This window comes from Anabrus simplex, chromosome 2 (assembly GCF_040414725.1).
Source record: "Anabrus simplex isolate iqAnaSimp1 chromosome 2, ASM4041472v1, whole genome shotgun sequence".
Lineage (NCBI taxonomy): Eukaryota > Metazoa > Arthropoda > Insecta > Orthoptera > Tettigoniidae > Anabrus > Anabrus simplex.
The window spans coordinates 59,112,576-59,130,996 of record NC_090266.1 but is presented as its reverse complement, the minus strand read 5'-3'; the positions used below and the strand labels follow the sequence as shown (position 1 = coordinate 59,130,996).

The window sequence follows — 18,421 nt, the reverse complement described above, 5'->3', positions numbered from 1 at the left end:
TGGACACTACAGACGGGTACTGTAAACCCATAGTGATCCACCCACAGACCGATGGTATTCCTCACATAGTGGTACTAATCGCAAGAAAAGTTAACTCGTGGTGTTCCTCGCATGATGGTACTAATCACAGGTAATCTCATGGTTCTAATGTCATCAGCCCTTGGTCGCTCCTTTAAGTCACCTCTTATGACAGTCAGAGGATACCATGGGTGTCTTTGTCGCCTGTGTCCCCCATCCACAGGGGGTCAAGTCTTTATGGCCTGATGCTGTCCGTGGTTAGGTGGTTTAAGTCCTGTTAGTGGGAAAAAATTTCCACCATCAGCATGTTGGCCAGCAAGGTAGGAGAGGTGGTGGTATACGATTTCAAAACACTAGACTGAGTGGCAAAAGCTTGGATTCAAATCCAAACCTTTCTACAGTGTTCATATGGAGTGAATGCATATGACCTTGATATTTGTCCATCAGATGATGACATTAAGCCTTAAGCAGATCCCATGGTATTATTCCATATGAGCGGGCTATGTGTCAACACCGAGTTCACCCTCCCCCTACATCATCAACAACAAAACCACCACACCCAGGCATGCAGGTCACCCATGAGTAGCAACTAGAAAGATCTGCACAAGGCTGCTCAGGGGGCCACATATCGCCTACACTTTTATCACAAATTCCTGTAATTTGTTGACAGACAGGTTCGAATCCACCGTTAACCAAATACAAGCTTACAGTCAGATGACAACACTTGGCAGCCAATTCAGTCAGTCCCTCAACTAACAAACTAATCAAGGGCTAATAATTCAGTAGATCTGCTCATTAAACCAACAATCACCAGTAACTAACTGAATGAATGAATGAAAAAAAATAGGTACAAGAAAAACAGGAGAGAGATTGCCTTGGCCAAATAAGTGGAGATGAAATCACAATCTCAAAGTATTCCACATATTACTGACTAAAATGGAATCAGGCATTAACTGCACACAAATATTGAAATCAATTACCTTCCAAATGTCCAACGAAGAATCCATTTGGCTCATTTCTTGCTGAAGGGTAGATGTATTTCCTTGAACAAGGCATGGCAAGTAGACTGTTTCTAGAAATGTATCAACATCAACTTTTTGCTGTTGTATGTGCTGCAAAGCAGCAGGAAGATCATCATGGCTCAAATAAAAGGCCACTATACCAGCATGACTGCCATATGTGGTTAGATAAGAGCAACACTCACTGTAGAACAGAGGGTCCAGTTTAGGCCCAATAATGATAGTGTTTGAAGGTGGTGTTGCTTCATTATACTTCCCCTGAGTTATCTCTCTCAAAGAACTAAGGGTATGAAGGACAGAAAGGGCAGAAGAAGAGAAGCCAAACAAAGCTGCAGTGTCCTTAGATGCCTTGATCTTGTCTCTCTGCTGCAGTAAGTAGCGGTCAACTGTATATGCTCCGCTTTCCAAGATCTGAATAATCTCATTTAAAAGAGGAGGGTTACGTAATGGACGCGCTGAATCCGAACCAGGAGTAACACAAGACACAAGACAATGAGAGAATTTCTCACGAGCTTCCTCCCAACATCCAGCCTGTAAACAGGCTTTACCCCACGCTGCCCATACTCCTGCACGATCAAGACCACTTTTTGTTGAAACCTCCATGGCTACGGTCCACATTTCTTCTTCAACTAGACGGTCACGCAATCGCCTCAAAGCATGGCCATTGAGAGGTTTGGCTGGAATGAGAGCAGAGCAGCCACTGTTTACCAACATACTTAACAAGTCCACTTGACTTAGGAGCTGATCACAATCTACAACTCCAGTGTTTAAGCCATAACGAGCATACTTCACTTTGGCTGCTACTACCAAACTCCTGAAACAATGAAACAAAAATGAACAAATAAAAAAGGAAACACTAATGCTATGAACTAAAAAAGTTACATTTGAAACAGCTCAGTTTACAGGGGAACACAGATTATCTGAATGTCAGTCTTCCAAACCAACAAATTCCAAACCTGCCTTTCCTTAGTTAACATTTTTAATGCATTCTTTTTCTAAAACAAATACAGTATACAGTGTAAGAATAGTGTACATATTTCTCTCTAAACTATGGCAGGTTGATTCTTTTTCATTTATTTTATAATTCGCCTTATGTTAACACTGACACAGACAGGTATTATGCCGACGATGGGATAGGAAAGGGCTAAGAACGAAAAGGAAGAAACTGTGGCCTTAATTATGGTACAGTCCCAGCATTTGCCTGGCGTGAAAATGAGAAACCACGGAAAATCACCTTCAGGTCTGCCAACAGTGGGGTTCAAACTATTGCAGGTTGAAAAGGGTACCAATTTTTAAAGCAGCTGACGATGACGTTCCACTAAATGTCACTGCCTTGATTCAACCTGTGGATCAAGATGTAATTGAAAATCACAAAAACTTCATAAGAAGAAAGTTCTCTAGTGCTTACTGTAGCATGCAACGATCAACAGAGCTAATCGTAAGGACTGTTGCTACATGTTAGATGAATCATGGGAATCGATGACGAGAGATAATTTTAGGTAATTCAAAAAAATGGGTGGAATAAATTCTGGTCAACAGAAAAATGCAAAAATAATAACCCTGAGGAGCAGCATAGTAATGAATGTAATGAATGTACAGTCAATATCAGGATTTGAAGACTGTGGTGAAGATACAAAGTGATTCAGGTTTTCAAACTTTAAATTAAAATGAAATTATAAAATGTGTGCAGGAATTGTCGGATGCTACAGATCAGAGAAACTAAGAAGTAGGTGATGGTGACAATACTAATGGGGCAATACATGCAGAAATGTTTGCAGCCTTGGAAACAGCAACGATGTGGTATGAAAGACAACCTGAATGCTGCTCTACTCAACTTCTTATGGTGAAGAGAATTCAAGATCTCACTGCTAGAAAACAGGTCTGCATTCAAAGAATGAGAAATCATTGATTACTTCATGCAATAACATATTGCCTCATTACTAGTAAGTATTGTATTCTGTATGTACAGTACCACATTGTAATAACATTATCTTTGAGAAACTTTTAAAGTTTATGCACAATACAGCTTCCAGGTATGTTTATCCAAACAATCAAATATTTGAAATACTGTATAGCCAGTACCGAATGGTTCGGATAATCAATGTCCCACTGTGTTTTGAAACAAAGAAAAGCATTTACTCAAATCTTACCTAACCATACGAATAACTAGACTGTGATCTACTTCAGGATTCACAGCACCTGGACCCACAGGTTGCAACAGACGTAATATTCGATCACAAGAGTCCACAAGAAATCTGAAATGTGAAAGTAAGCATTAAACATAATCAAATGAGATCCAACATATATGAACCTCAGAGGGCCATTTTCAAGTAGGTACAAACAGAACTGTCACACTGAGCCGGTGTGTAGCATCTGGTAAAGACCTCAACGTAATCTACAGTGGAAAAGATGGACTTTTGGAACAATGGAGATTGCGGAAGACACAAGGCAGTACTCAAGGAATAATATGAGTACATTATTCATCAACAGTGTTTGTTTCCCATTGTAGGGGCAGATGCAAGGACGTCTGTTCCCCATGTAAGAGGTGGCCTGAATAATTGCTGGCAGTAGCACTAAAATAGGAGTGGCGACCCCATCGTAACAATAGCCTAAAGTGAGTGGTGGTAAATATCTGTCTCAGAAAAGGTTAGAGCGTACCATGCTATAAGCGACGTGCAGTTCTTGTGCTCAGGGAGCTGTGATAAGTGGGCAATCAGCATTTAATATTATGAAGGTGGGAATAATATATGTCATTGACTGATTTTATGGAGAGGGAGAATGTTGCAATGATGGGTATGAGTGAGGTCAAGTGGAGGAGAAAGGGAGTGAAGAGGATGCGTAGAACGTACAATCTATACTGGAGTGGAGAAGGTGAGGCAAAGAATGGAGTAGGAGTGACTGTTAACAAAATCCTGGATGAAAATGTGGATATGGTAGACTACGTTAGTGACAGAATAATCAGAGTATGACTGAGGACGAAAGGAGTGAAAGATTTCATCTAGGTTTTATAAGCACCCCAAACTGGTAATTAAATGTGAAAGAACAGCCAACTTTGTTAAATATAGTGTTCATCAGTACTTTGTTGTCCTTATTTAAATTACATTGTATGTGTGGAATGCCTGTGACTCAAACTCCTACACGTCAGTCAGATTTGTGTTTTCATGTAAAAACTGTCTGCACCAATGGCTATTCCTTTAGCTTGCAATCTTTAGACGATAAAACAATTTCACTGGTAATATTTATACTGCATCAAGACTTTGTGTGGACTTACATTCACTGCTTTCAGATCATTTGCAGAAACAATCAAGATATGGTATTTAGCAAGGGTTACCTTTATAAATTAGCTAAACGATATTTGTTTCCTACCATTCACCACATGTGGTTTGAGGAAAAGAATGCAAACTTTGCAGTTGCAGTAGAAGAAGAAAATCTGTGTTTAGCACGATTCCCCAGGGTTTTCAGCAAAATATGTCACATCATCACGAACCCGAGTACATCTAATATATCGGACTTCGTCATTCAGAGGGGCATCACACAAGGAGACATGGGAAAACATGCTTGTGAAACACTACTTTAAGAGATATGTTAAGAACTACCAGTGCAAATGTTTATGTCCGATAGACACGCAGAGATAATGGCTGTGATGAAAAAGAAGTCTCCAATTATACCTCACGAGCTTGATGAGTGGCATCTCACAAAATCGTTGACGAAAAAATGTAACATGAAAGGCAAAGACTCTATAATACACGAATGGAAAAAGTCCATCGATAATTATCTCCGGTGGTCCTTAGCATCATGTGAAAACAATCCTGAACTACTTGAAAAATTTACTTCAATTCTAAACCAGGCATGCCATATCCATTCATGGGAACATGGAAAGAAATTCACATTCTGTGTGCACGGCAATCAAATTGGAGACCATATGTTGATTAAGAAAAATTTTAAAGAATGTTCCGCTCTACAAGAGAGAATTAGTGATAAGAGTTTTCTGAAATATCTGAGTCATACAAATAATTTTATACATCCTGGCAGTCTGGAATATATTCATACTGAGGAACTGAAATATGTTCCTAAAAGGGTGCACTTCAGTTTTGTGAGAATGTAGCTCTTGATCACAATGCCCATGAAAAGAAAGAAGTAACACGTGCAGCTGTAGAATTTTCAAAAGCATTGGCACAGCGGGTGTATAAAAGATACCACAGTAAAGAGATTGCTGACTGGTGACAAAAAATAAAATATTTCATGACATACTTCGTAACAAATGCACCAGCTACATCATTCCAGGCATAACAGGCAGAGGAGATCGTCCACAAAATCTTTTCCACTAGAAATAAATTTCTTACTTGCACTGTCAACCTCAACAAGATAGAAGGTCTTAATAATTTAATAATTGATAAAGGTGGAGTTACTCAATTATTAAGACCTTCTGTCTCACAAAATCTTTGATCACTATTCAAGATAAAACCCAGCAAAGAGGAAGCTGAAGAACTGTACTTCTCGTACGTCAGACTGGATGTCCAACATGGCTGGCAGCTCTTTTATTGCAATGTGACATCACCATCACGAATCCAAACATTCAAAGGTATGTAACTCGAGAACTATGTGTGTTTTAGATGTCACATTTTCACCATTGTATTAACAATTATTTATAGAGACGTAAAGGTGTTATCTACAAGACTTATTTTGTGCCAATTCTGACATATGGATCAGAAACATGGGTGATGAAGAAAAGGGATAAAAGTAGAATACAAGCAGTGTAAATGAAGTTTCAAACGTGTCGAGTAGGTTTAACAAGAAGGGACAAAGTAAGAAATGAGAGAGTTCGGGAGATGGTAAATGAGGTACCCCTACAGGAAAGATAGAAAAATCAAGGCTGCACTGGTATGGACATGGTAAGAGAACGGGAGATGAAAGGATACCAAGAAAGATGTTAGAAATGGAGAAGAAGAGAAGGAGACCTAGAGACAGATGGCTAAAAGGAGTAAAGAAGAACATCGAGGCAAGAGGAGCAAACTGGATGAGAGTGAGAGAAGAAAAATGGTGGATGGACAGGAAACTATGGAGAGGCTTATGTTCCAAGCAGACCCAACCTGTGGTTGGAAACTGCTCCAGATGATGATTTATATTATTACTCAATTCCATTTTCCTTTGACATGATTTTTCAGCAGAGTGCTCCTGTAATGATGTACTCCTATTATGTTTCCTCTCCCCTCACTGGCCCACCTAATACTGCAATGCAGGCAAAAGTTCAGTAACTACAACAATTTTTCAGCGCACATATCTAGACGCGATTGCACTATCATTTGTTTTATTAAATGTAAGGAACTTCATATTTCTTATCCATATTGAACTGAGATCACAATTGAATTAAAATATAACAGGTTCCACCTTTTCAATACAAAATACGATGTTGTTGGATGGTATTACAACATTATTTTATTACAAACCCACTGGTCTGGAATGGTTAGTTCCAGCTAGTGACAAAGCCATTGGTCTGGAATGGTTAGGTCTGGCTAGTGACAAAGCCATTGGTCTGGATAGGTTAAGCCCGGCTACTGACAAAGCTGGCTGGATTGGTTAGGTCTGGCTAGTGAGAAACCCATTGGTCTGGAATGGTTAGGTCCGGCTAGTGACAAAGCCAGTGGTCTGGATTGGTTAGTTCCAGCTAATGACAAAGCCATTGGCCTGGATTGGTTAGTTCTGGCTAGTGACAAACCCATTGGTCTAGACTGGTTAGGTCCGGTTAGTGACAAAGCCATTGGACTACGATCAAGCTAAGGCGGTCTGGGGCCGTAAGTCCTCAGGTTAAGGCCACGAAGCATTTGTTAGGCCTCTAGCTCTTTATGCGGTGATAGCAGCTATTGACAAAGCGATTGCATTTAGTTGTGTTTTTACTGTGCGTGGCTCATAACGGAATTCATTTTACTTTATTGCTGGGAGTGACGTCATATCCTATTGTGTCTCAGCCAATGGAAATGCTGCTACGTAGTTAAGCGATGACAATGGCGCGGGATAAATTGTAGTAGGTTATAAAAGTAAAAGTACTTCTGGGGGACAGCGGGTGGGTCCCTGGCTGTCGCAGTGAACACATCTCTCCTCCACAAGGTATTCCACATAAGATTTGTAACATATCAAATCCTTATGATGCTATAAAACTTATGTTATGCATACTGAATATCCACCGCAATGCACTGTTCATGCATCTCGTTAGCGTAGCCAAGTCGCTTGATGTTGTGTTAGTGTTTCATTTTAGACACTGTAGTGGATAGTACTCTGTACTAACAACACATGTGAATTTTAATCAATATCCTTTGTTATTCTTGCTATTATCAAATAAACTGTTGTTTATATATGATTAACTACTTCGTTGCAACAGTTGACTTTAGTAAGCCTGGTGCTTTCCTGCTACTGCTCACAGCAGCATTGTAAACAAAATGGCAGTTAATAATACATACGAGGGTAATCCTAAAAATAAGGTCTCCTATGTTTTTACAAATACAGAACTCTGTGTGGCTGTTGGTCACAATATTGTGAAGAGTGTTTCCCACGCTCGCATATAAACATGCGTACGCCGCACTGGGGCACTCGGTCTTGGCTTGGCAGCCGTTGAGAATGGAGCTACCGTTGGATGTTACCGCCAAGTGCGAAGTGTCTTGATTTATAAGTTTTATCTTGATTTATAAGTTTCATTTCCGTATTGATAGTTCACTAAAATATAGATAAGAAAAGGTTCCACCTCATCAATACAATTTTATTATTAACTACAGGACTGGTTTCGACCCTAAACAGTCATCATCAGCTGTGCATTGATACCTTTACATATGTCAAATAATAGTTAATGTGCCTTTCTCAAGGCTTGGACATAATGCTTCCCCATGGCTTCCCCATTTAGGAAGGCACATTAACTATTATTTGACATATGTAAAAGTATCAAAGTACAGCTGATGATGACTGTTTAGGGTCGAAACCGGTCCTGTAGTTAATAACAAAATTGTATTGATAAGATGGAACCTTTTCTTATCTATATATAAATGCGAAGTGCGTGCAGTTATTTGGTTTTTGAACGCAAAAGGTACTGAAACGATTGAAATCCATCGCCAATTGACGGAAGTGTATGGTGAGCCGGGCATGGATGTCAAAAATGTTTGTAAGTGGTGTAGAGAGTTTGCAGCCGGTCGGACTGAAATTCACGACGAACAAAGAAGCGGGAGACCATCAATTTCTGTCGAGACAGTCGTGAAGGTTGCCATGCGTGAAGATCAGCGGATCACCCTGGATGATCTCTGCACTTTGGTTCCTGAAGTTTCCCGAAGTGCGGCTCACAGAATTTTAACGGAAAAGTTGAAATACCAGGAGGTGTGCGCAAGATGGGTGTCACGCATGCTGACTGAAGACCACAAGTAGCAACAAATTGATTCTTCCTGCGCATTTCTTCAACGCTTTGCAGCCGAACAGGACAACTGTTTGGACTGAATTGTCACGGGTGATGAAATCTGGCCATTCCACTTTACACCCGAGACCAAGCAACAATCACGCCAACGGCAGCATCCCTCTTCGCCAAAGCTGCGGAAATTCAAGCAAACACAGTCTGGCGGTAAAGTCATGACAACTGTGTTTTGGAATGGAAAAGGGGTATTGTTGGTCGACTTTATGCCTGTTGGGACCACAATTAACGCTGACGGGTACTATGAGACCCTGATAAAACTCAGACGGGCAATTCAGAACCCGAAAAGAGGAATATTGAGCAAGGGCGTAAACATTCTCCATGATAACACTTGACCGCATGTCGCCCGATAAACCGTTGCTCTCCTGCAACAGTTTCAGTGCAACATCCTCACCCACCCACCCCATAGTCCCGACTTGGCGCCCAGTGACTATCACTTGATCCCTAAGTTGAAAGAACATTTGGCTGGAAAGCGATTCAGCATCGACAATGAGGTTCACAACATCCTGAACAGCATGGCGGCGAGCTGGTACGACATGGGCATACAAAAACTGTCTACAAAAATGTATCAACAGAAATGGTGATTATGAATAAAAATAGCTAAATGTTCAAGCTGTAAAATGATGTAATCCATTTAGAAATAAACAGGTCTATGTATTTATTTAAAAAAAGAAGACCTTATTTTAGGGATTATCTTCGTATATGTTTATGCCTCTCTTGGGCGGGTACTGAGAATATTGTTGAAGCCATAAGTATTAGGCCTACATTTATTTATTTATAACCGCCCATCCACCAATATTCCCCTATGGTCTCTGGCCAGCAGTACCGCACAGCCAAAAGCATGTGAAATAACGTCAGTACTGACAGCGAAAATATCTATAAAATTTTTTTTTTTGCTAGTAGTTTTACGTCGCACCGACACAGATATGTCTTACAGCGACGATGGGACAGGAAAGGGCTAGGAGTGGGAAGGAAGCGGCCGTGGCCTTAATTAAGGTACAGCCTGGTGTGAAAATGGGAAACCACGGAAAACCATTTTCAGGGCTGCCGACAGTGGGGTTCGAACCTACAATCTCCCGAATACTGGATACTGGCCGCACTTAAGTGACTGCAGCTATCGAGCTCGGTTATCTATAAACTATTAGCAGCATATTTGGTATCAGAGTTGTCTGTAAATGTGGAAATGGGAGTGGTGATGAGACTAACACCTGATAGTTTAGGAGGTCCAGCAAATACCACAAGAGCAATAAATGGACGCATTTTGGAAGTATTACAGTACGAAATATACACAAATATCTTTTTAGTATTTTAAAATCTTGGCTTAACCCTTAGCCTTCCCTTTTTTCAGAACACTCCTGCCTCTCCAACTTCATTTAAGAATTTGCTTGCAGAGGGATAAGAGACAGCACAAACATATGGACAGCAAATTTATAAAAATCAAATAAAGCAAACATAAAATCAATATATTACAACGTACATACATTATCATTATAGACTGTTATGCCTTTCAGCGTTCAGTCTGCAAGCCTCTGTGAATTTACTAAACGTCGCCACAATCCTCGATTTGCAACTAGTGTTGTGGCCTCATTTAATTCTATACCTCTTATCTTGAAATCGTTAGAAACCGAGTCTAACCATCGTCGTCTTGGTCTACCTCTACTTCTCTTACCCTCCATAGCAGAGTCCATTATTCTCCTAGGTAACCTATCCTCCTCCATTTGCCTCATATGACCCCACAACCGAAGCCGGTTTATGCGTACAGCTTCATCCATCGAGTTCATTCCTAAATTAGCCTTTATCTCCTCATTCTGAGTACCCTCCTGCCATTGTTCCCACTTGCTTGTACCAGCAATCATTCTTGCTACTTTCATGTCTGTTACTTCTAACTTATGAATAAGATATCCTGAGTCCAACCAGCTTTCGCTCCCGTAAAGCAAAGTTGGTCTGAGAACAGACCGATGTAAAGATAGTTTTGTCTGGGAGCTGACTTCCTTCTTACAGAATACCGCGAGCTCATTGCATTAGCTTTACTACATCTTGATTCAATCTCACTTACTATATTACCATCCTGGGAGAACATACAGCCTAAATACTTGAAATTATCGACCTGTTCTAGCTTTGTATCACTAATCTGCCATTCAGTTCTGTTGAATTTCTTACCCACTGACATCAATTTAGTCTTCGAGAGGCTAATTTTCATACCATACTCATTGCAACTATTTTCAAGTTCCAAGATATCAGACTGCTTTTGGCTCAGTCTGCCATTAAGACCAAGTCGTCAGCATGGGCCAAACTGCTTACTACATTTCTACCTAACTGCATCCATCCCTGCCATTTTATATCTTTCAGCAGATGATCCATGTAAACTACGAACAGCAAACTTGAAAGATTACAGCCTTGTCTAACCCCTGTAAAGACCCTGAACCAAGAACTCATTCTACCATCAATTCTCACTGAAGCCCAATTGTCAACATAAATGCCTTTGAGTCATTTTAATAATCTACCTTTAATTCCATAGTCCCCCAGTATAGTGAACATCTTTTCCCTCGGTACCCTGTCATATGCTTTCTCTAGATCTACGAAACATAAACGTAACTGCCTATTCCTCTCGTAGCATTTTTCAATTACCTGCCGCATACTAAAAATCTGATCCTGACAGCCTCTCTGTGGTCTGAAACCACACTGGTTTTCATCCAACTTCCTCTCAACGACTGATCGCACCCTCCCAAGATGCCACTGAATACTTTGCCTGGTATACTAATCAATGAGATACCTCGATAGTTGTTGCAATCCTTCCTGTTCCCTTGCTTATAGATAGGTGCAATTACTGCTTTTGTTGAATCTGAAGGTACCTTACCAACACTCCATGCTAATCTTCTTACTCTATGAAGCCACTTCATCCCTGCCTTCCCACTATACTTCACCATTTCAGGTCTAATTTCATCTATTCCTGCTGCTTTATGACAATGGAGTTTATTTACCATCCTTTCCACTTCCTCAAGCATAATTTCACCAACATCATTTTCCTCCTCCCCATGAGCTTGGCTGTTTGCAACACCACCAGGATGATCTCCTTTTACATTGAGAAGATGTTCAAAATATTCCCTCCACCTCTCCATTGATTCTCTGGGATCTATTATGAGTTCACCTGAATTACTCAAAACACTGTTCATTTCCTTTTCCCTCCCTTCCTAAGATTCTTTATTACTGTCCAGAAAGGTTTCCCAGCTGCTTGACCTAGCCTTTGCAGGTTATTACCAAAACCTTCCCATGACTTCTTTTTGGATTCAACAACTATTTGTTTTGCTCTGTTTCTTTCATCTACGTACAAATCTCCGTCTGCCTTGGCCCTTGTTTGGAGCCATTTCTGATAAGCCTTCTTTTTACGTTTACAGGCTGCTCTTACTTCATCATGCCACCAAGATGTTCGCCTTTTCCCATCTTTACACACAGTTGTTCCTAGGCATTCCCTTGCTGTTTCTACTACAGCCACCCATTCACTTTCTATATCCTGAACGTGCTTACTGTCTACTGTTCGAAACTTCTCACTAATCATAACCATGTACTCCTGTCTAAGTTCCTCGTCCTGGAGATTTTCTAATCTTATTCGTTTGCAGACAGATTACATTTTCTCTATTCTTGGCCTAGAGATACTTAGTTCACTACAGATCAGATAGTGGTCTGTATAATCGAAAAATCCCCAGAAAATTCGTACATATCTAACAGATTTCCTGAATTCGAAGTCGGTTAAGATATAGTCTATTATGGATCTGGTACCCCTAGTCTCCCATATGTAGCGGTGAATAGCCTTATGCTTGAAGAATGTATCTGTAACTGCTAAACCCATACTAGCACAGAAGTCCAGGAAACACTTCCCAGTCCCATTAGGTTACATATCTTCCCCACATCTACCAATTACCCTTTCATATCCTTCAGTTCTATTTCCAACTCTCGCATTAAAATCACCCATTAGCACTATCCTATCCTTGCTGTTGACCCTGACTACGATGTCACTCAATGCTTCATAAAACTTGTCAACATCGTCATCTGCAGCCTCACATGGTGAATACACTGAGACAACTCTCGTCCTAATTCCCCCAACTGCCAAATCTACCCACATCATTCTGTCATTTACGTGCCTAACAGACACTATGTTGCGTGCAATGGTATTCCTGATAAAGAGCCCTACCCCAGACTCGGCCCTTCCATTTCTAACACCCGTCAAGTACAATTTATAATCTCCTATCTCTTCTTCGTTGTCTCCCCTTACCCGAATATCACTTACTCCTAGCACATCCAGATGCATCCTATTCGCTGACTCAGCCAGTTCTACTTTCTTTCTTCCATAAGCCCCATTAATATCTATCTATCCATCAATCAATCAATCAATCAATCAATCAATCAATCAATCAATCAATCAATCATTACTGATCTGCAATTAGGGCAGTCGCCCAGGTGGCAGATTCCCTATCTGTTGTTTTCCTAGCCTTTTCTGAAATGATTGCAAAGAAATTGGAAATTTATTGAACATCTTCCTTGGTAAGTTATTCCAATCCCTAACTCCCCTTCCTATAAACGAATATTTGCCCCAATTTGACCTCTTGAATTCCAACTTTATCTTCATATTGTGATCTTTCCTACTTTTAAAGACGCCATCCAAACTTATTCGTCTACTGATATCCTCCCACGCCATCTCTCCACTGACAGCTCGGAACATACCACTTACAAGTAAAGTATTGGAAAGTATTGAATAGGTGGTTTTTTATTAAATTATCCTTGATATCTATGCCTAACATACCACTTAGTCGAGCAGCTCGTCACCTTTCTCCCAAGTCTTCCCAGCCCAAACTTTGCAACATTTTTGTAACGCACCTCTTTTGTCGGAAATCGCCCAGAAAAAATGAAGTTGCTTTTCTTTTGATTTTTTCCAGTTCCTGAATCAAGTAATCCTGGTAAGGGTCCCATATATTAATTAATATTAATATTAATATTTAGTGCTTGACAATAATGTATTTTAGTGTACCATTTGCCACCGAGGTAGACACCTCATTTGCAAATAAAGAGATTTTGATTTGATATACTGGAACCGTACTCAAATTGAGGTCTCACCAGAGACAAATATGCTCTCTTCTTTACATCCTTACTACAACCCCTGAATACTCTCATAACCATGTGCAGAGATCTGTACCCTTTATTTACAATCTTATTTATGTGATTACCCCAATGAAGATCTTTCCTTATGTTTATACCTAGGTATTTACAATGATCCCCAAGGGGAACTTTCACCCCATCAACGCAGTAATTAAAACTGAGAGGACTTTTAATATTTGTGAAACTCACAACCTGACTTTTATCCCCGTTTATCATCATACCATTGCCTACCGTCCATCTCACATTATCGAGGTCATTTTGCAGTTGCTCACAATCTTGTAACTTATTCATTACTCTGTACAGAATAACATCATCTGCGAAAAGCCTTATCTCTGATTCCACTTCTTTACACATATCATTGATATATATAAGAAAACATAATGGTCCAATAATACTGCCTTGAGGAATTCCCCACTTAATTTTTACAGGGACAGATAAAGCTTCACCTACCCTAATTCTCTGAGTTCTATTTTCAAGAAACAGAGCCACCCATTCAGTCACTCTTTTGCCTAGTCCAATTGCACTCATTTTTGTCAGTAGTCTCGCATGATCCACTCTATCAAATGCTTTAGACAGGTCAATTGCAATACAGTCCATTTGACCTCCTGAATCCAAGGTATCTGCTATATCTTGCTGGAATCCTACAAGTTGAGCTTCAGTGGAATAACTTTTCCTAAAACTGAAATGCCTTCTATCGAACCAGTTATTAATTTTGCAAACATTTCTAATATAATCTGGAAGAATACATTCCCAAAGCTTACATGCAATGCATGTCAAACTTACTGGCCTGTAATTTTCAGATTTATGTCTATCACTCATTCCTTTGTATGCAGGGGCTAATATAGTAACTCTCCATTCATTTGGTATAGTTCCTTCAACCAAACAATAGTCAAATAAGTACTTCAGATATGGTACTATATCCCAACCCATTGTCTTTAGTATAACCCCAGAAATCTTATCAATTCCAGCTGCTTTTCTAGTTTTCAACTTTTGTGTCTTATTGTAAATGTCATTGTTATCATATGTAAATTTTAATACTTCTTTAGCATTAGTCTCCTCCTCTATCTGGACATTATCCTTGTAACCAACAATCTTTACATACTGCTGACTGAAAACTTCTGCCTTTTGAAGATCCTTGCATACACACTCCCCTTGTTCATTAATTATTCCTGGAATGTCCTTCTTGGAACCTGTTTCTGCCTTAAGGTACCTATACATACTCTTCCATTTTTCACTAAAATTAGTGTGGCCACCAATTATGATTGCCATCATGTTATCCTTAGCTGACTTCATTGCTAGATTCAATTTCCTAGTAAGTTCCTTCAATTTCTCCTTACTTCCACAGCCATTTCTAACTCTATTTCTTTCCAACCTGCACCTCCTTCTTAGTCTCTTTACTTCCCTGTTATAATATAGTGGATCTTTACTATTCCTTACCACCTTTAAAGGTACAAACCTATTTTCACATTCCTCAACAATTGCTTTAAACCCATCCCAGAGTCTGTTTACATTTTTATTCACCGTTTTCCACCGATCATAGTTGCTTATTAAAAACTCCCTCATGCCATATGGTACTGCCTAACAGTCCTAATTTTAATCTCTTCCTTTCTTTCACATTTATTTTTAATTACCACAAAAATAGCTTTGTGATCACTAATACCATCTATTACTTCGGTTTCTCTATAGAGCTCATCTGGTTTTACCAGCACAACATCCAGAATATTCTTCCCTCTAGTTGGTTGCATCACTTTCTGAATCAGGTGCCCTTCCCATATTAACTTATTTGCCAGTTGTTAGTCATGCTTCCTGTCGTTCGCATTACCATCCCAATTGACATATGGTAAATTGAGATCACCCGCTACGATCACGTTCCTTTCCTTATCGTTTCCCATTTAGCAGATTATCTTATCAAATAATTCTGAATCAGCATCTGCGCTACCCTTTTGTGGTCTGGATACTCCAGACATCTAGTTGCCTATTATCTTTAGAAATGAGCCTTACCCCTAGAATTTCGTGCTTGTCATCTTTAACTTTTTCGTAGCTTACAAATTCTTCTTTCACGAGAATGAATACTCCCCCTCCTACCTTTCCTATCCTATCTCTACGATACACCCTCCAGTTACATGTAATAAATATCATTTTTGGTCCATATTGATGATATTTGATTGAAATAATAACAACACCCTCCAGTTCCGTGAGAAATTTCTGCATCCATTATATCATTTCTCAACCATGATTCAACTCCTATTACAATATCTGGTAAGTATATATCTATTAAATTACTTAAATCTATTCCTTTCTTTAAAATACTTCTACAGTTGAGCACTAACAGTTTTATGTCATCCCTACTTGATTTCCAGTTCCCTGCTCCCATAACACCGCTGCCTAGCACACCCTGTTTCCCTGAATGTACCTCCCTATAACCCTTCTAAACAAATTTCCTATCTTATATGTACCACTGCAGTTTAAGTGAAGGCCATGTGAGCGCAGATCCCTATCTCCTACCCACCCATTAGGATCTAGAAATTTCACTCCCTGTTTCCCCACATACCCACTCCATAGTCTCATTTAAATCCCCAATCACCTTCCAGTCAGTATCCCTCCTACACAGTATTCCACTGATAACAACCTCCGCTTCCTTTAACTTCATTCGTGCTGCATTTACCAGATCCCACACATCCCCCACTATGTTGGTACTTATACCTGCTTGTCTTACGTTGTTAGTACCAACGTGAAACACTACCACCGTCTCCTTTCCCTCTTCCTTCTCTTCTACTTTCTTCAACATCTGCCTTAACCTAATTCCTGGATAACACTCTACCCTGGTACCCTTTCCTCCACACACTTTCCCTACATGTCTAACGATATAATCCCCCATGACCAGAGCCTACCCTACCCTCCTGATCAGTCCTATCTCTCCTGACAGCTGCAGAAGCTACTTCCTCCTCCCTTTTCTCCATCCCATTACCCTGTTCCACCTGTCTTTTCCTATCCACTACTCCACATTTCCCTTTCCTACCTCTTACCTTTCTCCTGCTTCCAAACTTCTCGGCAACAGTTCCCTGTTCCTCATCTTCCCTCGGTTTTTCTACCTGCAGTGACTCGTACCGATTTCTCACCGATATCTGTCCTGAATTTTGATCCAGACTGGAGCCCTTATCCTGCAATCTCCTTCCGCTTAAAACATTAGAAAACCTGTCATCCACAATTCCCCCATGTCCTTCCAATCCCTCTATTTCACCTACTGTATCCTGTACATTGTTTGGAGGCCTACTTTCCTTCCTGTCCTCTGAAAGTATCCTAATTATCTCCCTCAAGCTCTCCAACTCCTCCCTCATATTCCTTAATGCCTGGCCACACCCACAGTTCCTACACTCGCACTGCTTAGGCATTTTTTACTAAATAATGAAAAGATAAGAAAAAATAAGATAAATTATTCTGTGCAAAATAAAAATGAAAGGAAAGAAATATTGTCTAGGTTAGTTCACAAAGAACACACGACAGTAAGTTATTTAATATAGGGTACTACTATACTACTTAATTGTACTATTTTTATTCCTACAACACGCTAACATGATGAAAATTGCTGTTAATTACTGGAAACAGAGAATAATACACAAGAATTACACAATTCTTAACTGCAGTTAAGTCTACCCTAATTACAACAACAGAATTTTAGTAAGAGAGTTACTACAGATACCACAGAAATGGTACTATACTATACAAATATTTCACAGTAAAAGAATAAACACACTACTCTCTAATAAGATGCTATAATACACTACAATAATTTTAAACTACGTTCAGACTACAGATACTACAATAATTTTAAACTACGTTCAGACTACAGATACTACAATAATTTTAAACTACGTTCAGACTACAGATACTACAATAATTTTAAACTACGTTCAGACTATTCTAATTACAACAGGTATACAAGCAAAAACAGAAAAGAAAATTTACCATTAAAGTTCAAAATTCGCAAAACTACTCAAAATTACAGAATAGGCGCTCTAATAAGTTCCTACACTACACTGCAATAATGTTAAAACTACCTTCGGACGTATCCTAGCTTCTTATTAAGCACAATTACAAACGAAAATTCCAATTAGGCCTAAATTTAGATATTCGCAAGAACTACCGGTAGGTACGGTACTCAAAGATAACCAACAAAGTTAAACACGTATACAGATGAATATTAGTACTACTTTGTCCTACTATGCTGTAACAGAAATGAAACCCGCCATTTGCACGAAAATACACACGAATTTAACAGGCAAGGTACTATCTAATATGCTGTATCTACACTACAATTCTCAACTGAAATGTGGTTATGTGATCTTTACAGATGGTGGATTACTAATATTTTCCCTACTCCGCGGGACGGAGAATAAACGTGTCCTTAAATGTTGAAAAATATGAGGTTGTCTACAATAATTTCTCAAAAGTATTTCTGTCTAAACTACGCCAGGGACTTGAATTGCAGTTATTGGAATGTAGGAACTTGATTATTAGCTAACCGCTCATAAATACTAAAATGTCGAGGGTGTGAAATATAAATTACGGATACTTTAACTGCCTATTCAGAACTACAAATGATCGGAATACAAGAATCAGCTCATTTTTATTTATACTTCCTTGATACTACACCCTTTGTTCACAGACTGTAGCCAACAATGCCAATATTTGAATAAGAAGAGCGACAATAATCAATAACAATTACGACTGTTAACTATTTCGCCAGAGAAATACTGTCTATTCTGTTGAAATCCTTTCTTTAAACAAA

General features: G+C 39.4%; 1 protein-coding gene across 1 annotated transcript in view; it reads right to left on the bottom strand.

Annotated features, from left to right (window-relative positions):
- Sptz (Spastizin) overlaps positions 1-18,421 on the bottom strand; it is a 713,541-nt gene that overhangs the window by 97,786 nt on the left and 597,334 nt on the right. The window contains exons 28-30 of the mRNA XM_067139843.2: positions 3,188-3,292; positions 1,425-1,851; positions 999-1,391 (exon numbers count right to left, since the gene is read on the bottom strand). Coding sequence (XP_066995944.2) covers positions 999-1,391; positions 1,425-1,851; positions 3,188-3,292 — 925 coding nt within the window. The remainder of the gene's footprint in view (positions 1-998; positions 1,392-1,424; positions 1,852-3,187; positions 3,293-18,421) is intronic.